The sequence below is a fragment of the Myotis lucifugus genome, unplaced genomic scaffold (assembly GCF_000147115.1).
Source record: "Myotis lucifugus unplaced genomic scaffold, Myoluc2.0 scaffold_1, whole genome shotgun sequence".
NCBI lineage: Eukaryota > Metazoa > Chordata > Mammalia > Chiroptera > Vespertilionidae > Myotis > Myotis lucifugus.
In genome coordinates this window covers 19,840,987-19,864,444 of record NW_005871049.1, presented here as the reverse complement: position 1 = coordinate 19,864,444, position 23,458 = coordinate 19,840,987, and the positions used below count along the sequence as shown (strand labels likewise).

The window sequence follows — 23,458 nt, the reverse complement described above, 5'->3', positions numbered from 1 at the left end:
GGAATATAATGCACAACATAAACTGATGAACAAAAATAGAACAAGAGACAGAGAAGCATCAAACAGACTGTCCAACCTATGAGGGAAGGCGGGGGGGGGGGTAAGGGGGTAAGAAATCAACTAAAGGACTTATATGCATGCATATGAGCATAACCAATGGACACAGATGGGAGGTGGGGGGGAGGGTGGCCAGGGAGAGGTCACTGGGGGGAAAAGGAGACTCATGTAATACTTTAAACAATAAGGAATTCAAATTAAAAATAAAATGGGGAAAAAATAAACTGACAGAAAAAAAAAGAACAAGTAGAGCTCAGCATCATTACAGGAAGAGGAACAGGGATACCTCCACGGCACCAAGAGGCTGGCTTTAAGCCACAGTGATGATATCCGATGGCCAATCAGTTCCCTATTTGTTCTGTCAATATGCAAAATGAGAGGAAAGATTTAGGTTTCCATTCCCATAACAATATGCCAAGTCTCAGCTGAATACACACTAGGTGCCTTATCTGGAACCTCCCTGTTCACAAAATATTCAGACCCAGTGCTTCAAGTAGGCTAGAAGCTTACCATGAAACCTTAGATATTAATTACAAGATTTTCTTTCAAAAAAAAGTGAATTTTCCAATAGTTTCCACATTCTCAAAGGCTTTCCACAATAAACAATAGACATTTCATTATGAGCCACAGCTGGTTCACATATGATAGCTCTGGGATAAGTAATAGATTCTCTTAGGCTTTTCTATATATTGATGATGGGAAAAGTATATTTGTATATGGATCTGAACACCTGTGTAGAACCTAAACATTCCACTTAGTAACCTAGAATATGGAAAGTGGAAAAAAGAAATAAGGTTTCACTCAACTGGCAACACCATACTTATTGTGCAACCTCCAATTACAAGGAGCACTTTTTCCCTTCTGCTCACGGCTCTGGTGGGACTGCGTCAGCAGTAGAACGATAATGCCTTATAATACTCTGTGATATACAGAACATCAGTCAGTATTCCCACTGCAAAGTCAATGGCATTTCCATCTGGGTTTTTATGGTAATGACATCACTCACTGTCCACATATCTTGACAGCATCGCACAGGAGAGCAGAGTTATTTCATAGTAATAATGGCACTTGTCCAGCATTATGAACAATGGGAGGTACTTCCCTCAATCAAACACTGTACATACATTCTTAGATAAGAACCCAACAATCTCCTTTCACTACTCACCTTTAGATACTACTACTACTACTACTACTAGTAGTAAGTCCTTAAATTTTGCCAAGTATTTGACCTATGTCATCTGCGTTGATGGCTAAAACAGCTCCAGAGGGAAGCAGGGTGGACCGTATCCAATTTCTAATACCTTGCTCATTTGGAAAAGGCTTCAGTGCTTCCAAAACGGCTGTCAGCTTCCTCCTCATCTGATGGTCACTAGTCTTGGGAGGCTGACACAGTGGGGTTACAACAAATGAAAAACCTGGATCCTTAAGTGGGTTAAGGCCCTGGAGATCACACATGTGTTCTACATCCTCATCCAATGAAAGAGCATAAATAGCCAGAGTGCCCGCAGAAGGACATGGATCAGTGTAATCAAGCAAGCGTGGTCCTGGCTAAAGTGCAAACTCCGGGCCTCAGCCCTACCTATTAGACCAGAATCTCTAGTAGTTGGGAGTGTCCATGTAAAAAGTCCCCAGGTAATAATTGTCTTTGTACATTTAGATTTGAGAACCTCTGACATTGAAATTTAGAATAAATAGGAAACTAATTCTAGTAACAACTGAGTTGACACCACACTCTGAGAGCAATGAGGAAAGAGTAAGTCCAGAGTCATGCTGTCTATGAAATAAGGTAAAAATGTGTTAAGGAACAATGAGCATATTATCCTATATAATAAAAGGCTAATATGCAAATCGACTGGATGGCGGAATGACCAGTCGCTATGATGCGCATGACCACCAGGGGGCAGATGTTCAACGCTGGAGCCCTGGGCTGTGCTCACAGCTGGTGAGTGCAGCAGTGGTGGCAGGAGCCTCTCCTGCCTCCGCCGCAGCACTAAGGATGTCTGACTGCTGGCTTAGGCCTGTGGGGAGCGGGCCTACGCCATCAGTCAGACATCCCTCAAGGGCTCCCGGACTGCAAGAGGGCACAGGCTGGGCTGAGGGAGCCCTCCCCCCGTCCCCCCCCCCCCCCCGAGGGCCCAAATTTTGTGCACCGGGCTTCTAGTCTAAAATAAAAATACTGACCTAACCGGTTTGGCTCAGTGGATAGAGTGTCAGCCTGCAGACTGAAGGGTCCCAGGTTTGATTCTGGTCAAGGGCATGTACCTTGGTTGCGGGCACATCCCCAGTGGGGGATGTGCAGGAGGCAGCTGATCGATGTTTCTCTCTCATTGATATTTCTAACTCTCTATCCCTCTCCCTTCCTCTCTGTAAAAATCAATAAAATATATTAAAAAAATACTATAGCACTAAAAATGGCATAAAATTCACTGTCCAGTAATATACCATATCATATGAAGGATGTTTCATTTCAGAGATTCAGCTGGTTAATAGGTAATATTGAGTACTAAGTACCAGAGACAATAAGTACTTTAAATGCAGTATTTCATTTATTTTTCACAAGAACCAATAAGGTAGATATTATTACCCACAGGTAATATATACACATAGATGAAGGTACTTGACACAGTCATACTGCTAGTGAAGGAACAGAACTCAAACTAACATCTCTCTAACCTCTAACCCCAATTTAAAAACTGTTAAGCTGTGCTCCTTCCCAAAATTTTATTTGAATACAAAGCATTAATTGGATGTATTCGATGGCACAAGCTAACTCTCAGTTTTCAATTAATAAATCAAGTATTTCAAGTCAAATACTCTTATAACTGCCACTGAAATCTTCTAGGTCTACTTAATAACTGGCTCACATTGGATAGAACAATTATTAATTTAGGCTGTCTAGAGCCAGCCTGTTTAATATGATTTTTCAACCAAGTTTAATAGTGCTACTGCCGATCCACATTACATAGCTGCAGGCCTGAGACAGGACTGGGCCTTTTAATTACCTCGTTCAACTGCCATCGCTGACGGACTACAGTGATCTTTATATCTGTACTGTGGCCTCTCCACTTCCACGGTTCTTCTGTTTAAGTTCGGGGTAACTGAGAAGACAGGATTGTTTGGGCTCCACTAGCTCCTCAGTCACAATTGGATCTCCCATGTCAAACGGGAACCACAACGCAATATAAACATGAGGTGGCACCAGGTGCATCAGCTCTCCCGCTGAGCTCAGGCCTCCACACACAGCCCAGCTGCCAGGTGGCCCTGAAGGGAGTGAGCACCTCCCTGCAAGGAGTCCACTGCACTTGCCTGAGAGACTGAGACAACAGCAGCAGCTTCTGTGCGAAACAACCTCACTGCTCCAGGCATCCTTGAGATCCTATCACTTTGCACCAGACCAGCAGCCTGTGGGTCTAGGTGGGCACACAGGTGTGCTTTCAGCAAAGTGGAGGGCAGAAGCATGTAAGTGACTGGTCTACTGCAGGCATGGTAATAAGCAAAGTTCCATATGAACCAGGAGAGCTCAACATCATTACAGAAAAAGGAATAAGGAGCCAGCAGAAAACAGAGCAGGACAATGTTCAGAGGCCTTTCGTGCTCAAACATCTTGGGTCACTAATCTAGAGAACAGGTTTTAAAAGCAAATTTACTGAGATGCATAAGTAGAAATATGAAATGGAGGGACCAAAATACTATCTCACTACAGTTTTTAGTATAGCTCTCCCCAGAACTGGAGTCTAGTGGGGACCTCCATAACTCAAGAAAAACTGTAACGGATTTAGCAAAGAACCACCAAACTTAATAAATAAAATCTCAAAGTGCCAAGATGGCAGGGTCAAGATGACATCCTAATTCCATGGTTTTGATTCCTTTTTTTCTTCCAACTGCCCACTGAAAGCAATGATTGGTCGGTGAAATTTTACATCATCAGTGGAAACTAGACCTAAGACTTCAAAGTGTTTTTCAACAGAAAGTGATGCAGATGACAGCAGTGACAAAGAGTACCAACATGCTCCGTACCCAAAAATGCAACAGGAAGTCTGTCGGAAGAGCCAGCAGGAGACTTGTCTCTGCCCTCCTGCCTCCCAAGGCCCCTCCACCACGTCCCAGACTAGAGATGTAGGAGGAAGGATGGATGGAAGTGGAGCTTAGTGAGGTGACAGGCTGCTCTGCTCATTCTACTGGAGACTGAAAACAGCAGGACATACGGGCTTAGGTATTCCTCCCATAAACTCAGCACCAATTACAGCTCATTAACTTTTATTAATGATGATCATTTGAGGATTGTATTTAATTTCTCTTAAAATCGTCACTCTAACTAGTTTAAAAGTTAAAAACATCCCTAGCTAGTGAGAGCCCAACTGGGCTCTGAAGGGGTCCCCGCCCACCCCACCCACAGACACATTAATGGCAAGTGGGTGATTCACAAGTGTGGCTGCTCCCAGCCTCTCAAAATTTCCATCATTTCTTCTCTAGTCCCCAAAAAACTTCCATCCATCAACCTAAGTCAATAAGCTATGAATTACTGCGCTCACAGGATACAGCTCATGAATATGTATGTATGTGTTTGGAAGACAAGATTGTAAGACAAATGGGCTCCAATGTGGCTTTTAGGAACCCAGCACACATGCCTTTAAGGAAATGCCTGAAATTATTCTACCCATGTATACTGTTCCAGCATGGTTTCGGCACGCAGAGATGGTGGAAAAATCGTTTTTTCTGGTAGGTTTTTTTGCTGCTGGTTTTCCAGGCACACGTATGTGGAATAATTTGCTGAATGAAATTAGCTGCTCTTTGCAAAAACCAGAGGTACAGGCTTTCTCTCAGGCCACAGTTTTTACTGCTAATGCCTGTGAGCTGCCTGCAGAAAAGGATGGTGTGTGATCACTTTTCCCTCCATCCATCCCTTACTTCAACATCCTCGATGTCTCCACCTTCAACTACTACAGAGAGCCCCAAATTTCTCCCTTAATTTCTCACCAGTCTCCAAATAGAGGAGCCACTATAACCCACAAAACAGAAGACCATCCTAGTTCATAAGACACGTGACAGAAATAATATGACCGAGCCCTCCAGTCCCTTTTCTGTCCCTGCTAGAGCCATCTTCAGCTGCTGCCACCAACTGTCTGCTGGTCTCCCGCCAGCCTGGGACCCCTAAACAACACACCTGAACAAAGACTCTTCCAAGCTAGTGCAAAGCCAATCAGCCTGCTTCCTTCTGTTTCTGTCTGTTGCTCCTCAGCCTTATCACTGCCTTAAAAAAAAATAAAAAAGGACTTGATAATCCTTTCACTTGGCCGTCTCTTTCTAACTGGGGATTTTCTTCCACTATTACCATCATCTACAAACATATATGGATCATCTAAAACAGCGGTCGCCAACCTTTCAGACCTCACTGACCACCAGTGGTCCGCGGACCACCGGTTGGCGACCGCTGATCTAAAATATAGAGAGCACCATGCTACCCTCCAGAGCAGGGCTCAGCCCACATTTTCTGTGAAGGGCCAAAGTGTAAGTATTTTAGGGTTTGTCATTCCGTTGTATATTCCTATCTTTTTAAATTGTGGGTAAGACATAGAATTTACCACCCTACCCACTTTAAGTGCACAGCTCAGTGGTGTTAAGTACAGTCACACTGTTGTGCAACCAATCTCCAGAACTCTTTTCCTCTGTGGAACTGAAACTGTACCCATTCAACGGTAACTCCTCATTACTCCCTCCTCTTTGGTAACTGTTTTTCTGGTTTCTGTCTATAAATTTGACTACACTAGGTACATCATATATGTGAATTCATGTGATATTTGTCCGCTTTTGACTGGCTTATTTCATTTAGCACAATTCAAGGTTCATCTATGTGTCAGAATTTCGTGTGTGTGTGTGTGTGTGTGTGTGTGTGTGTGTGTGTGGTCTATCACATTTTGTTTATCTATTTATCCTTCGATGGATATAAAAACCATTCTTAACTCAAGATACACAATAACAAACCACGGGCCAGACTTGGCCCCCAGATTGTAGCTGGCCAAACCCTGTTCTAGTGGCATAAAAGATCATACTTCACAGATCAGAGGATCTAAAGCATTTTCAGTTCACGGTACCTTCAGTGTATCAGTAATTTTTTTTCCATAGCGCTCAGAAGCCAGAAGAAATACCCAACCATCCCTTTTATTAAGTATTTAAGACCAAATAATTTAATGTGGTTAAGTCCTAACAACTCACCTCCTGCTGGTCACTTACACCTAGGAATCAGACTGGACACTGCCAACCTCACTCCGTCCCACACCAATTTTCATGTGCATTTGCTTTACAGCACAGGACCCACCCCAAACTCAGCTTTGCAAAGGTATAAGCATATTGAAAGGAATGTGTATTGAATGCTGAAACTGAACTATTTCAAGCTAGGAGTTCACTTAATATCAGACAGATGTCACTGTACTTCCCTCATAAATTTAACTTACCTGGCAGCATCCCTGTGAGTTCACGGAGAACCCCCAGGGCTCCTTGGCATACGGTTTGGGAACCATAGATAAAGACTCTTCCAGGGTCTCAGGATAGAGGTGGGGACACAGAGTCAAATAATAATACACCAAACAATACAAAAGTGCATATGCTTTGTGCAAAATGACTGACACATACATTAAGAGCTACAAATTCTAGAAAAGAGGGAAGCCTAGAACCCCCAAAGTTAGGGAAGGCTGAGGAAGCCAGTGAGATTTAAGCTGGTTTTTGAAGACCGAGTAAGAGAAAACATTCATGACTAGTATACTGTTAGTATATCTACCTACCACATTCAAGTATAACCATGATTTTAGGCTTTAAAGGATAAGGTTCAATACATAGAATTGGGAAGTAACTATAAACTATAAAAAGTAGACTTTCTTATGTGTTTCTAGAAATTTTTAAACCCCCCGTTTACTTAAGCCTTTTCAAACACACTCTATAGATGCCATCTATACGTGCTAATTACTACTCTAAAATGCTGACCCTAGTAAATAAGTGTGCTGGATGCCTTCCATTTGCCCCTCTCCTTCTTTCACCCTGCGCAGAGCCCAGTTGACCTACATGGACCTCTTTTTCCCATGATTCCCTTGACACCTGGTTTTCATTTGGGTTCACCCAATGGGAGGCCAGCAGGACATCAGAGGAAGGAAGGAGCATAAAGTTTTGATGTTTATTTTATTCCACTGACTTCTTCCCTGAGGGGTTGCCTCAGGTTTGGTTGTGATCCATGACAGAAGCTCATGGTTCTTGCCCTAACCGGTTTGGCTCAGTGGATAGTGTCGGCCTGCGGACTCAAGGGTCCCAGGTTCGATTCCGGTCAAGGGCATGTAGCTTGGTTGCGGGCACATACCCAGTAGGGAGTGTGCAGGAGGCAGCTGATCGATGCTTCTCTCTCATTGATGTTTCTAACTCTCTATCCCTCTCCCTTCCTCTCTGTAAAAATCAATAAAATACATTTTAAAAAAAAGTTCATGGTTCTTATCAGGTGGCCCTTTCTATATACTTCTCTGCATCTTAACAAACATATTCAATCGTAGGGGTGGTAACCAGGGTAAACCTACCCAGAACATGGGCACAAATTCTTTGATATTCCTGTCATCAGGAGGTGGGAGGTTTATGTCCTCTCCCCTAGAAAATGGGTGGGCTCTGTGACTACTATGAACAATAAAATATGACAGAAGCAACACTGTTTCAGTTTCCAGACTGGCTGCTTGTATTTCCTGTCTCTTGGAGCCCTCATCCCACATATAAGAAATTCAACTACCTGAGGCTGCCATGCTGTGAGAAAGCCCAACCTGGCCCAGGGAGAGGCTCTGTGGAAAGAGGGAAAGAGGCAGAGAGACAGAGATCCATCCAGCTCCAAGCTATTCAGGCCCCAGACATCATGGAACAGAAACAAGCTGTCCCCACTGTGCCCTGCCCTAATTCCTGAACCAGAGACTTGCACTTTATACTAATGATAAATGATTAAGTCTTTAAGTTTGGGGGCAGCTATCACACAGTAATCGATCATTGAAACATCATACTCCTGTAGACTCTCCTCACTACCCAGTGGGTGCCATCTGACAAAAGTCATTAGGGCTGATGATCACATTCTAGACTTCTCTTCTTTTTGAGAAAATGAAACTGCACCGCCCTCTGAGGTCAGATGTGATTTTCTTTGCTTCAGAGAATGAAATGAGAACAGAAACGACGTGTGTCACTTCCAGACAAGAGCTTCAAAAGCCAGCGGGCCATTCACTATGGTCTCCCCTCAGACATTATGACCAGAGATATCAGATGTTGAAGATCTATCAACCTGGGTCCCTGGCTGAGAATAACATGGAGAAAAGCTACTTACAAGCTGCTCATTCCACACCCCAAGGTGGACATGTCATGCGAACAAAAACATAAAGAGACATTGGTGTTGTTTGTGACTGAAGCATAATCATGGTGACTGACATAGTAAGTTCTTTTCTCAAGCTAATCCTGACCAAAACGACCACATGCATGAGAGAGCATTTGAACCCTGGAATGTTTCACACACAAAAAGAGGAGGTCTGTAAATTAAGCAAATATATATGTCTATCTTTTTGACAGCTACAACCAGGAACACCATGGAAATCAACCATGTGGAAATGCAGTGGCCATAAGAATCCACCACCTAGACCTCTAACTACAGGGAGCATAAGTGACCGAGGGCCCCGTGGCTACACTGCACTCCTCCCACACCCCCCCACAGGCTCCTCACAGCCAATGGCAGTGCAGTGGGGATGCTGGGCAGACCTGTCCCTGGGAAACACAGGCCTCCTCCCGGCAGTCTGCAACACTCCCATTCGATCTTACACCCTCTCCTGCACTTGGGGTCAGATTTGCATTGCAGCCTGACAACTCCCCCAGCCTTTCCCGACCTTGCTCCCCATTTTCTCTCTCACCAGCATTTCCCCTAGCAAAATCCTTGCACATTGAACCTATCTTGGCATCCACTCCACTGAGAACGCAGACTAATACAACTATGTCGATGAATATTCAGCCTTGAAAACTTTGCTTTGATCAATTAAACATACAGAGACAGAGCTAGCTCTTGCTGGATGGGGGCTGTTCCATTAATCTAAAGTCACAATTTTACATGATGTCCATGGCTATGGTTAGATCCAACTCCTAAATGACCTACATTGACATGGTATCATTTTCTTTAATGTGACTTTTACAAAGTGTGATTTAACCTTTCTCCAAAAATGTATTCCTCCCTAAATGTCCAAAATAGGCTTCCAATCTCTTATCCAAAACCCTGGAGACCATGCATTTTGGAATTCAAAATTTCATATATTAGAAAAGTAATATTACGACTGCCATATTTGACGTAACCCAGCAGATCTGGAGCAGAACTCTACAATCAAATACATTAATTTTTTTTCTTCCATATAACACACAAATATTAACTCAAGTGAGATTTTAAAAAAAAACAGCCTTGAGACAGTTTAGGTATGGGTTTGCCATCAAAGACAATTATTTTAAAAATTCCGTTTTCAGAGATGTTTGCATTTTTGAGTTGTGAATACAGGATTGCAGACCTGTATATCCACACTACAGAAAACTGTGCAGCCCTATAAAGAAACTAGCTTCACCTCTACACTAACACAGGAGAACAACTGGCTGCCCCACAGACCTGCATGAAGAAAGCATGCAGCAGGACAGCCTGCACTGGAGGAGTGACCTTATACACAGAGTGGGAAGAGGAAAGGTGGAGACCAGCTCCACTTGCCACTTCCCCTCTCCCCTCCTTTTCCCACCCACAACCCTCTGTAATGACTTCAGCTCTTGTGGAGCGATGTTGTGGAGACACTGTTTGTGAGTATTGATTGTGATGTGGTAATGTTTTTAAGTATGAATTTATTTATATTACTTATGAGAGAGAGACTAAATTCACCTCTACAAACTGCCTACGCTGATGGCAGGTAACTAGAATGTTTTGCATAAACTGGGGGCTGAGATAGTTCACAGGGAAATTTACTTAGGGCATTAAATAAGGCTCTTCTGTCAGGGCAAGAGACCCAGAAGGCGAAAACCGTGGACAGGAACCCCTGCAGTAGACTTGAGATGCCCAGTATCTCTTCCACATCAAAGGAGAGGACACAGCATGGGACTGTTCCCACAGGGAACTTCTCAAGAAACACCCAATTCTGGACATTTTTCCTCATCTGTTTTTGGCCCCTGTCCTGACATTCATAAAAGGCTCTTTTCTTCATCAACCATTTCGGAAGCCAAGAGCCAGAGGAGAGGCTGTTAACCACAAACAAAATAAAAAGATGACGAGCAAGATGAAAAATAAATTAAGGAGGAAATATTCTTTCTAGTAGCTCAATAGTCCTGGGAGAAATGGTCCGTGATGGATAAAAGTTAAGGAATCTTAATTAGGGGATTGGAAATCTAATATGATAACATTCACTTTGCATTTTATATACTCAGTATTGACTGTATTTTTCCACAATAAGCATGTATTAAAATCACTTCATGATTAAAATTTTTCATTTAATTATGGGAATTACTGAGAACAATCTTTGTTAATATATGTAAGGTGCTATTATTATTCTCTATGAGCCACTCTCGGGAGATGTACCAAGTGCAAACACTCTGCTTGGCCCTCTGACAAACATCATTCCATTGTGTGCTGTTTATTCAACCTCTAAATCTAAGGGACCGAGCTTGGCACTGGAGATACCCCCGTGAACAAAACAAGTGCGAACCCTACCCCAAGAAGCAGGTGCACCATTGTGGACACAGGCTATTCAGCAAGTTATTGCACATTTAATGATTCGATTCCACTTGTGGTGAGTGCTATGAAGGGGAGCACTGTGACCCATCAGAGCCTCATGGCAGCTCTCTGAGGTGGATGCCATCCTCAATTAGGGATAGAGAGTTAACATTCATATTTGTAACATTAAGGTAGGTTAATTATAATACCATAAAATATACTGAGCAAATAATATTTTTATAATTACAGCTATTATGGCAATGATAAGAAATTATTTTAGGTCAACCGGTCAATGGGGGAAAGGATGGGAATAAATGTGGAACTACATCTAAATGTGCGGGGGAGTACAGGGATCATTACTGCCAAGGATTTCACCAGCTCTGCTGGGTTCCTTCATGCAGAGGCTTGGAGACCTCCACTTCAAGACACCCACCCCAACCCCAGAACAGCAAGATACTAACAGAAAGACAACCTGGAAGCAAATACAAGGGGTGTATTTTCCAAGGATATGTTCCATATTTTACAAGCATTTTTAATTTTAAAGACGCGGGCCCTTTGTGCCCACAAACCACTAAAGTAAACTGGAAATCTCAATACTTTTATATTCGAACCGTACCCAAGAGTCCCTCTTGAGCCTAGAAGTAACACACAAGTCCTATTCAGAGCAAATACCCTGTCTGTTTGGAAAACATTGCCACTGTGCTCAAAAGGCACTAAGTGGCAAGACATGAACATCTTCCACCAAGATCGGCTGCTCCATGAGACGAGCATGCAGAAAGGCTTGCTGGAGCTGCAATACTAACCATGGTATCTGTGGTATGGAATTGCCTTGAAGGTAGCATCTGCTCAAAATAAAATACTTTGGAAATCTGGGGGGTGCTGGGGAGACCTGCTCCTCCCATCAGCATAGACAGCCAGGCTTCAAAGTTGCCATAATAATGTAATCTCAGATTCTATAAAATGAGAGCTCATGGAAATGGAACTTGCAGGTGTAGAAAAACGGGCATTCCATCTAAATGCATGTGATAAGTACTTCCTGCTTCTCTCCTGACCAAGGCTGGCAATTACAACAACTTGACAAAGATCCTCTTGAACTAAATATTGTATATGTTTCTTTACTTAGTGAATCAAGAACTTAAAATTAGAATTCTAGGTCCATGGGTATCTCCTGACAGCTCACAATGGAGTAAGCTGACTTATTACACAAAATGAGAGCATCATAGTGAATTCAGACTGGTGCGAATGAGACAGCCAACCTTTGATGAGACCTTAACTTGGCTTCACTTTAATTTTTTGCTGTCTCAAAATTTTTATAATAAAAAACTATGTCCTAAGATATGGCAAATCCATGGGACTTTTGCTACCACACCCCTCTTTACAGCCATAGTAAACCTTGCTCCCCCTGTGACAGATGTGGCCTTGCAGGACGGCTTAACAGGAAGTTCCAAGTAGCCACCATCCATAACCTCAGCAAGCACAAGAGTCAGTCTAATTGCCAATCCTGGATTAGACTATCTTACTTGACATTCAAAATGCCGTATTCTATGACAATAAATGGATCCCATCGGACTTAAAGCTGTCACCATTGTTAAGACCTGTTTGATATGGCTAAGGAATATAGATGGTACAAGAAATAAGGCTGAAGTCACCATCAAGTCAGTTACACCATGTTGACCTTTCTCAGTTTCCATTAGTTGTACTACAAACAGATAAAATATTACATCAGCCAGTCACTGACCTTGTGGAGAGCAGGAGCCAAGACTGGTACCAAGAACCCATTGTAAATATAATTTACAAGCTGGTTACGAATCAAAGGATGAGCCACCTAAGAGAGAAATAAGTAGTTATAAAAATTACAAAGAATTCAATTTTTAGGGCTTCTTAAAAATCAAACATTTCTGTGTACATCCTGAATTCAAAACAGAAATCCAAATTTTGGCCATTTATTTCATGGTTAAAGAATAATTCAGACTTCAAACCACCATGGAATTTTTCCAGATAGTTTATTCCAGTGTAAATAGTTTGGAATTTAAAAAAAAAGAGAGAGAAAGAGAGAGAAAAGCTGATAGTTTTAAGTAGTTTCTATTTGAAAAAAATAGACTGAAGATGTATACAGAGTCGTATCATAAAATTCACAAACTAGAAAGCATAATTTTACCCCATAATTTCATCTATGTCCCATCTCAATTTGTGACTAATTTTAAAAAAGAATACAACTGTCAAAATGGACAATTAAATACATTTATTTTGCTGGTAGAAAATAATTTCTCATTTTAGAGGTGCATTTTCTGCTACTCATTTTATTAAGGAGGAAGGCATTTAGAAATTCTGTTCATAAAAATTAGATCCTATTCAAAAGCAGAAAACATTATCAGAGGCACAAGTCTTTCTATATTTGATTTACAAAATATATATTGTATGGATAACCCCCACTAATATCTTTAAATTTATCTTTATTGTTGAAAGTACTACAGATGTTCCCCCTTTAACCCCCCATTAACCTCTCCACCCCATACCCGCCCCCCACCTCACCAGGCCTTCACTGCAACTATTGTCTGTGTCCATGGGTTATGCATATATGCATACAAGTTCTTTGGTTAGCCTCTTTTACAAGTAATCTTTTCAATAGCACCCCCAAACAAACAAACAAAATCTTAAAAGTCTATGGCCTCAAAATATTGAATGAAATATATCACTTCTCGGTTCTTAACCATGCCTGTTAGCTTTAATTCTCTTTCTTAAAAAGACATACAATCAAATCAAATCAAATAAACGGCATTTTCTAGGGAAGTGAGGCTAGATCTTTAAATTACTAATAATCTCTCTCTGTGTACATTTGGGGAGAAACTAACAGTTCCATCTCTTTTATGTCCACACACTTCTGCAGGAAAATGTTGATAGACTGTAATATTAAAGAAAAAAAATAACTTAAGATGTAATCCACTTATCTTATATATAAATAAAACTTCCTTTGACTTAGCAATAAAAATGAGATGGGAACCAAAGTGATTTACTGCATTTCTTTCCAGAAGCTATTTCTTTATTTGGTAGATAAACAGATTATAACTAACATTTTTCACCTCACAATCACCATAAAGAAAATTTGATTTCTTAATAAATCCAATATTGAGGTGATGCTTATGCTATACAGAAATAAAACATTTTTGATGAAAACCTACTACATCCTTAACTGTTTATAAAATCTAATTTTTATTCAAAACAGTAACAAAAAATCTGAAAATAAAAATCTAATCAAGAAGCCAAATATAGTAGAGTTCAGTGGCATTTTTCCCCCCAAAGCAGGCCAATTTCAAAGCAAATGTAATTTGTGTTGCTAAGAAGATGCTTAAGTTCTTCTAAATTCAATTGGGATAACAATATTCTTTATGTAGAATGCACCATTAAGCACAACAAAGTGTTTTCCTTTGTAGACTCCCCAAAAGACCTTGAAATAAAAGTGGTATAATTTGGAGTACTTAGAAGCCTAAAAATATCTATTTAATGAGTCAGGCATTGAACTTATTTTTGATGGTTAAGTGGATAATCAAAACATAATTAGCATTTTTTATAAGGAAGAAAAGAATATCTACTTACTTTTTCTCAATTAAAACTTCCCAGAAACCCATAAACTAACATTTTTACTCATTCAAGAACACTTAGTATGCTTTGAGTAAAACATCAATATTCCATAAACATTAAAATTAAAAAAGGGCTATTTATATACTACTCCTTTACCATGCTTATACTCTGAGTGGATCCTAACAAAGGGTCCCTGCATTGCACTCAGTACCTGTATGACGGCGTTGCAAAACTCCAGGGAGTTCATGAACTGGACGAGAGAGGGGAGTAGGAGCCAGTCATCTTTCAGAAGGCAGTGCCACTCCTCGCCTTTCTCTTCTAGCTTTGTAGGCAGAGAAGAGTAGAGACCACTGAGCCCAGTTGCAAGCACCTGTGTTCAGAAATAAACATGTAATCAGCTCTTTTCCAAAGATTTTTAAAAATATGTTTTATTGGTTTTGAGAGAGAGAGGAAGGGAGAGGGAGAGATAGAAATGTGGATGAGAGAGAAGCTTTGACTGGCTGCCTCCTGCATCCCCCCTAATGGTCACTGAGCCAGGAACCCAGGCTTTTGCCCTGACCGGGAATCAAACCAGCAACTTTCTAGTTCATGGGTCGATGCTCAATCACTGAGCCACACCAGCCGGGCTCTTTTCCAAAGTTTGAACCTGCAACTAACAGCTCCCCAGGGTGGCCAATGCTGCTGGTCCAAAGACTGCTCTTGAAGTAGCAAGGTATTAAAATATGAGAGGGTATTTTGCTAGCTAGGAAGGATTCGACAGGTGAAGATTAGCAGGGAAGGACAACTCCTGTAGAGGGAACAGCAGCAACCAGGGTATTTGGTTAATTCATACACGGTAGATACAGGTTGCTTGTCTCTTCTGTACTAGGCACATGCTGGTCTAAGGGTAGGGGGAGTGAGGGAGAGGCAAAGATGAAGAAAACATGATTCCTGCCCCCAAGCTGTTGAGGAGAGGGGCAAATTCATCAACAAGCATTACAGTACCATACACTGCATGCAAACTCAGAGAAGGCACAAACCCAGTCTCTGGGAGGAAGCCCTACCAGTGGTCGGCAAACTCATTAGTCAACAGAGCCAAATATCAACAGTACAACCATTGAAATTTCTTTTGAGAGCCAAATTTTTTAAACTTAAACTATATAGGTAGGTACATTGTTATTAACTTAATTAGGGTACTCCTAAGGCTTAGGAAGAGCCACACTCAAGGGGCCAAAGAGCCGCATGTGGCTCGCGAGCCGCAGTTTGCCGACCACTGCCCTAGATTATGGCAGCCCAGGTCAGAAGATCTCACAGGTAAGAACCATGAGTGGCTGCAGTGGTTCTCAACCTTCCTAATGCCATGGCCCTTTAATACAGTTCCTCATGTTGTGGTGACCTCCAACCATAAAATTATTTTCATTGCTACTTCATAACTGTAATTTTGCTACTGTTATGAATCATAATGTAAATATCTGATATCCTATATGTGTTTTCCGGTGGTCTCGACCCATAGGTTGAGAACCGCTGCTTTAGAGAAAGAGTCCTGCAAACATGTTCAAGGTCATGACTGACACGTGCCTATTTACAGTTTGAAAAGCACTTTAATCTGATCTTCACAAGTGATAGCAAGAAGAAAGAACTGGGGGCCATGGGTCAGCTAGACATGATGACAATAGTTCAAACAGAGCTACAGTGGGGCTAAGCTGAAGTATCGGCAGTCGGAAAAGAGAGGAGGAAATAAATTTGAGATTCATGTGTGAGGTGGGTGTGAGGGTGAGCTAACCATGACATCTGTCGATCCAGTATTGATCCAAAGCTCATGGGGTTTACTTCCTCCCTCAATGCTATGTTCCTAAAAGGACAGAGTTTGGGCTTAGTAAGTGAGGATGAGTGAGAACTCCAAACTATTAAATTATCCAGCTTGGTCATTAAGAAAATAATGATGTCTTTAACAGAGACAGAAATGTGGGCAAGGAACCCAATTGTGCTGTGAGCCTGTTGATTTTATCTTGTGCAGCATAATCTGAGGGAAACTATGGCTGTCACAGCTGGGAAGTGACGATCGCCAAACAGCACCTCAGAGATCCTGATCAGGCAGAGGAATAGCACGGAACAGAAGCAAGAAGTTACCTATAAAAGGCGTTCCTCTAATCCCTGAGGTTATGAGGGACTCAGATGGGCTAGAAACATTCAAGAAAACATTCAATCCTAACTTAGGCCCAGAAAAGAAACAGCGAAGTTTTCATTGATTTCAGAGTCTAATAAGAGATGAATCAGCAATTATAATAGTGTAATAAATGTTCAGAATACATGATAGAAAATGCATGGTGCTGTGGATATACAAAAGGCCCTTAATCCAGACTTGGGGTGGGGGAGCACGGAATGGTCTCAGAAGAAGTGACGCCCAAGCTGCTAAAGAATAAACAGTAGATGGCCAAAAAAGAGTGTTGAACGGAAGAATGTTCTAAGCAGAGTGTGTACAAAAGCTCAAAGGAAGAAGGAAAAATGGCATGTTCCAGGAATGAAGAGCAGTGCAGTGCTACTGGAATGTAGAATTAGAAGTGGAAAGAGCCGGCAAGGTAAGCAGGAGTCAGACCCTGCAGGGTTCTGTAGGCCAAGATAAAGAGCTTGAGGGACATCCACTGAAGAGCCCAGTAGACAGCTGTATGGACTTGATGCTTAGAGAAGGATCTGGGCTAGAGATGGTGATCTGGAACCATCCATATGTACATGGTACCTCAAGCCATACAGACCAGAGGGAGAGGGAAGGGAGATTTAGGCAGATGAGATAAAGTAACCCATAGTGCCTGACATCAGAAAGTCAGAGGAGGTGGTGGGGGTCCAGGTATGTAAAATGATCTATAACCTCATTGTTGCCCCTCCTTCTCCCTTATCCTGTTCCCACAGCATCCTCTGTATTCCTTTGTGTAGCACCTGTCGGTCTTGCATTTATTAGTGTACGGCTGTCTGCTCCGTCTCACCTGGTGTCACCTGTCCAGTCCAGTCCTCACTGGGATGTGGATGACTTGTGCAGGCAGGTATATGGAGCAGCAGAGGCCAACAGTGCTTCCCGTGAGAAACACACCCAGTTGGACAATAGAGTACAGGCCTGGCCTGAGAAATGAGAACCTGGAGGTCTTAGCGCAGAGAAACCAGATGATGCCTCGGGAAGGAGGGGTTGGGGGTCACATGGAGTGGGAGCCCACAGTGGAGTAGGAAGGGCAGTGAGAGAAAGAAGCGAACCATTTCAATATTTGAGAAATCAAAAGATTATGTCTGTTTCTCTGTCCTTTTTCCTAGTGACCTTTTTTCACCCATTCATTCACTCGTTCATTAAAAAAGAATTACTAAGCACCTTCCGGCCAGGTACTAGGGTAAGTACAGGAAATACAACAGTAAACAAGATAATGCATTTATCTCTTTTCCATAATCAAAGCATCTGTGTTCCCAAAGGAGACTGTCCCCTATTTAAAGTACTTAACTCCTTATCTACACACCCAAACCAATCACTTTAACTCCCGTTGTAAATGTGACCCGAGTGAGTTGTCTGTAATAAATTAGAACCTTCTACCAAGAGAGAACAGAGACCAAAAGTTCTCCTTGAAGGGAAATCTAACCTTGATACCACATTTTAAAAATCAATTACATTTGCTAACTCATGCTAAATTAACCACAGAACAAAGGCTTTAATTCTGCATACGCCCGATTCCTTAACCACTTTGAGGCTTTGAAAATGAATTCATAAAGACAGGCTTAATTTGTCTGACTAAAAAGCTGGGAATAACTATTTAGTATATCAATATAATTACAGCAACATTAATCTTCAAATTACATACATCAGTGACAGTAATTAAAAATAACACATACCTAATATTCACTTTTTTAAAGCGTATTCTTGGAAAAGGCATGGCTAAGATGGGAACAGAAGCCTGTCTATAGAGACAGTGCAGTGTGGCGATTGGAACAGAGAACTACCGCGTTCTTGCCACTATACGTGGGGCTAGCGAACATCTCTGCTATGTTCTTCAGGCAAAGAAACATGGAAGAAAATATTCTGCAGAATAAAGAGTATCACATCTTTCTTTTAAATAGGTTTTTATTGATTTTTTAGAGAGAAAGTAAGGGAGAGGGAGAGAGAGAGAGAAACATCGATGAGGGAGAAACATAGATCAACTGCCTCCTGCAAACCCCTACTGGGTTTGAACCCGCAACACAAGGCATGTGCCCTGACTGGGAATCAAACTGGTGACCTCGGTGCACAGGATGATGCTCAACCAACTGAGCCGCACAAGCCAGAACTAGTATTATATAGTCTTAAGAACAAGATTCCAAATCTTTACTGCTAAATACTTAGATCCTCCTTTCTAAGACTGCCCAGAGTTCAGATCCATTCACCCAATCCACATATATTTCTAAAACACTGAGTGTGGCCCGGGTGCTGGAGAAAGAAGTGAACAAGCCAGCCCAGGAGAGATGGAGAAGAAAGGTGATAAACTAATAAATGCAAGAAAGACGATTGCTCCACAAAGGGAACCAGAGGGTGCTGTGGGAACAGGACAAGGGAAAAGAAGAGGCAACAGGTTTGTAGATAATTTTTCCAAGAGTTTAATGGCACTATCCATTTACTTTTAAATTTCATTTTTAACTTAATTTAAAAATATATAGATATTCAACAGCTAATTAAAAATAAAATACCCATCCACCATTTTAGCCTTGCATTGATCCTGGCCACACAAAAGTAATTATAAGACATATTTGTTCCTAACACATTAAGTATTAACCCAATATTTTTAATTTATTTTCTTTCAAGAGTCTCCTTAAAAGAAAATAATCGCCATATAAAACTATAAGGATAATAACGGATAATTTAAACAGCACCACTTCCCTGAAAGCATGGTAGTGGTTGAGACCACGGATTTTAGTATCAGACTAATGCAGCTGTTGAACCTGCCTCTGCCATTTACAGGCAGTGATTAAGTCCTCTAGGGTTCAGTTTCTTTACTGAGTTGCTGTGGGAATTAAAGAAAATAACGCATGTGAAAAGGTGACCATCATGGTTGATACATACCAATGTTCCCATGGGAGGGAGGAAAGGTGATGTGCCCAGAGCACAAAACAAGCCAGGGAAGGTCCATCTTTAACGCAAAACATTCAACACTACCCAGTTAATTTTAGCAAAAACAAAAAGATTTTTAGCAGATGGCTTTAGTCTGAAGCTAGCAGCAGAACACCTGGTAGGGACCATTTGATACACCTTGCCAACATAAAAAGCCTCATAAATTTTAGATATGGGATAAATAATGTTCTACCTGCGGCTGTGTACCTAAAGGTTGCAAAATTTCAATTTGCCTTTCCGAATTTATGTATAGGCTGCTTTCTACTTTTGCCAATCAGTAACAAGTGACAAGGGCTTAATCATTAATATTTGTTTTAAAAAAATCAAAAGAAGACAGGGTCATAGAGTTCCCAATCATTTGTTGGCTCTAAATTGTTCCCTAGGGTATTCTCATCCTCCTTTTCTTGGAAAAGCACATCGTGAGATGAGCGGTGGCGGAACCAGCAAGCTCTTCCTATCAATGACAACAGCAGGAGTTTCCAACAGTGGTCTAGTTTCCTGAAAGAGTCATTACTCTTCCCCACACCTGATGCTAATACACTTTGACAATCATACTAATTAGAGAAAGCCTTTTGTCAATTGTGGTCCTTAGCCGGGTGGTTAATAGAGGATGCTTTTATATTCAACATACAGAGGCCCCCTTTTTTAAAAATTATGTTGTCAGATGTAATTATAGAAAACTGGGGACAAATGAGATTATGGGATCCATCCTGAGGGGCAACTTAACACAACACAGCAGCTCTGTGTTCCATTCTAGAAAATAATGTCAGCTGTAGACGTTGTTTTCCCTCCAACTTTAATGAACTCGACAGTGTTTGAAAACACATTTTTATAAAAGCAACAATTACTCAGTAAAATCTGCTTACAACATAAGTAAAATCTAAACATTAAAAATACGCTCTATTCTAGTCCTAATAAATTTAAATGTTTAAGTATGAAATGTTACAAACATATATAACATAACAGGATAGAAACCATCCCAAAATTTCACATATTTTAATGTTTGCACATCATTTCTTCAGGGAACTCTTTATTTTTATCAAAAAATAAAATCTAACAAATAGAGCTAAACCCTACTCCAACCTCATTACCCTCCCTTATCCTTCCTTCACCCTCAAAAGCAACCAGTCTTGAAGTGAGAACATATTCCAGTACTTGTTTTTGTACTTTTACTGTATTCACATGTACCCAAAAAACAGCATACCTTATGACTTAAAACTTTGTGAATTTACTAACATACTATATGTAACCTTTTGCTACTTGTATTTTTACTTAACATGTTTTTAGACTTGTAGGTATTCACACATATATAGTTACATGTACACTATACATGCAATTCATTCATTTTGAATTCTGTATAGTAATCCATTATGTAGAACAGGGTGCAGAATGTCCGGCCTGTGGCAGTATAAGGCCTACGAAATCATTTGGTCTGACCCTGAATAATTCAGTGTTTGACCAAATATAGCAGGCTAATTTTTTTTTTAAAATATATTTTATTGATTTTTTTACAGAGAGGAAGGGAGAGAGATAGAGAGTTAGAAACATCGATGAGAGAGAAACATCGATCAGCTGCCTCCTGCACACCCCCCACTGGGGATGTGCCCGCAACCCAGGTACATGCCCTTAACCGGAATCGAACCTGGGACCTTTCAGTCCACAGGCCGACGCTCCATCCACTGAGCCAAACCGGTTTCGGCAGCAGGCTAATTTTTAAAACATATTTTTATTGATTTCAAAGAGGAAGGGAGAGGGAGAGAGAGATACACTAATGATGAGAGAGAATCACTGATCAGCTGCCTCCTGCACATCCCCAACTAGGGATCAAGTCCACAACCCAGGCATGTGCCCCGACCAGGAATCGAACCATGACCTCCTGGTCCATAAGTCAATGCTCAACCTCTGAGCCACACCAGCTGGGCTGCAGGCTAATTTTTCAGTTGCTAATTTTGTATGGCCTGTGATTTTATAAATATCCAAATGGCCACTGGCAGAGAAATAGTTTCCCCACCCTGATTAGAACAAGCCAGTCTATTTATCTTTCCTTTAATATATTTCTATTTTTCTCTTCCTCAAATCAATATTCTATTGAATATCTTTGTGCATGTATCCTTGCAAACATATGCCAGACTTCCCTAAGGGGATATCTAGAAGATGCAGGGTCACATGGCACACAAATATTCAATTGTATTAAATATTGCCATATTGCTCTCTTGATTTATTGTCCCAATTTACATTCTCAAGAGTTCCTGTTTTTTCACACCCTTGACAACACTTGGTGTTACCAGATGTCTGACAGTTCACCACTCAGATAAGCAGTATCTGATGTCTCTTTGTGAACTGATTTGCATTTCCAATGCTAGGAAAGATACACATATTTTCGTATGTTTATGGGCTTTGGGTGTCATCTGGGAATTGTTCATTCACATCCTTTGCCCATTTTTCTAGTGTTTTCTCATTAATTTGTAGCACTACAAATATTTTTGTATATTATGGGTACCAATTACTTGTATTTATGTGTGTTGCAAATATCTTCTCCCAGTCTGTGTTTTTTTTTCTTAATTCCAGTCTTTTCTTTATGGTTGGTGCTTTATAATTATGGTTGGTGCAAAAATGTAAGTCTTGATATTTTATTACTTAAGTACAAGGTAGTGATTAAACACATGGGTCCTTGAGTCAGACTAACCAGGTTTAAATTCTGACTGTATCTCTTACTAGCCATGTGCACAGGTTCAAGAATTAGGATGTAGACAGCTTTGAAGTGGGAGGGGGTAGCATTATTCTGCTTGCCACAATTGCTATATCCAGTTTGGAGTGCTCTTGAAGAAATGTAAGCAATAAAACAGCAAAATCAGAATTCTCTTAGGAGTATAATCTGACAATGTAAGATGGTGAATTTGGTAGATGCTAAGAAAGTAGGGAGACACATTAGGGTCTAAACACAAGGATGGTAGGAATGAAAATAAAAAGGAGGAGCTGGATGTGAGCAATGTTGTTGTAGTAGAAGATAAACATTTTTTCAGACAGCTCAAAGAAAGAGAAACTTAGTATGTTGGCACAGATGAACGAATCAGTTCTTCACTTCCCATGTGACTATCAATCTTTGTACAATCTCTTATTCCATTGATCAGAACCCAGAAGGGAAGAGATACTTCGTATCCTCAATTTTTTAACTGCAATTCTATTTTTCAAAAAATTTTACTTATTTGTTGGCCTGAAATAAATATTCACCAGATATGAGGTGACCCTGGTTTATTAGTAGAAACAGGAATTTAGTAGTATAAAGAAAATTACTGCTTTTGGACCTCAAAGCAAAATACATTATGTTACTCACTAGGGTTGCTACTAGCATTTCAAGCAGGTCAGTTCTTTACTGGGCAAGACCATTCCACAAACTGCTGTACAGCATTCCTGGCCCCCTCACACTAAATTCCTCCCCAGCCACCACATGCCCCTATCACAACCAAACACACCCCACCTACATTTCTAAATGCCCTCTAAGTGCCCTCACGCCTGTTCAAGAACTACCCATATAGTGTTAATTAACAATGAATCTAATCTACTTATGTCAACTTGCCTGGCCTGTTCCAAAAAAAAAAAAAATTACTAATGGTCTTATGCAGTCTGCCAGCAGAATCAGGCATATTTAAGGCACTATAGTTTATAAAGAAATACAACGATGCAACTGGTAAAAAGAACAGACAATGGAAATAAACCAGAAATGTTCACTGAGTTGGGAAAATAAAAATAGCTGTTGCCCAACGTAACTGACAGACCAGAAGAAGATATAAATCTGTCCTCTGAATCTTCCTTCCAAAGCCAACACTAATGCCAAAATAATGACCAGAGCCCTGAGGCACCTCAAGAGTCCCGGACAGCTCCCGTTATTTTCTGGAACTGGGACTGGACCTGGGCTACTCCACCATCTGCAAGCGACCTTACACGTTACTTCTCACCATACCAATGATTAAGAAACGATACAGAATAGAGTCTTTCTA

General features: G+C 41.0%; 1 protein-coding gene across 12 annotated transcripts in view; it reads right to left on the bottom strand.

Annotated features, from left to right (window-relative positions):
- Nucleotides 1-23,458, bottom strand: part of FAM160A1 (family with sequence similarity 160 member A1) — a 195,330-nt gene that overhangs the window by 44,652 nt on the left and 127,220 nt on the right. For all 12 annotated transcript variants that reach the window (XM_014455848.2, XM_014455851.2, XM_006081777.3 and 9 more), the window contains 2 exons: nt 14,577-14,735; nt 12,525-12,611 (listed from right to left, as the gene is read on the bottom strand). In XM_014455848.2, the coding sequence (XP_014311334.1) occupies nt 12,525-12,611; nt 14,577-14,735 (246 nt within the window). The remainder of the gene's footprint in view (nt 1-12,524; nt 12,612-14,576; nt 14,736-23,458) is intronic.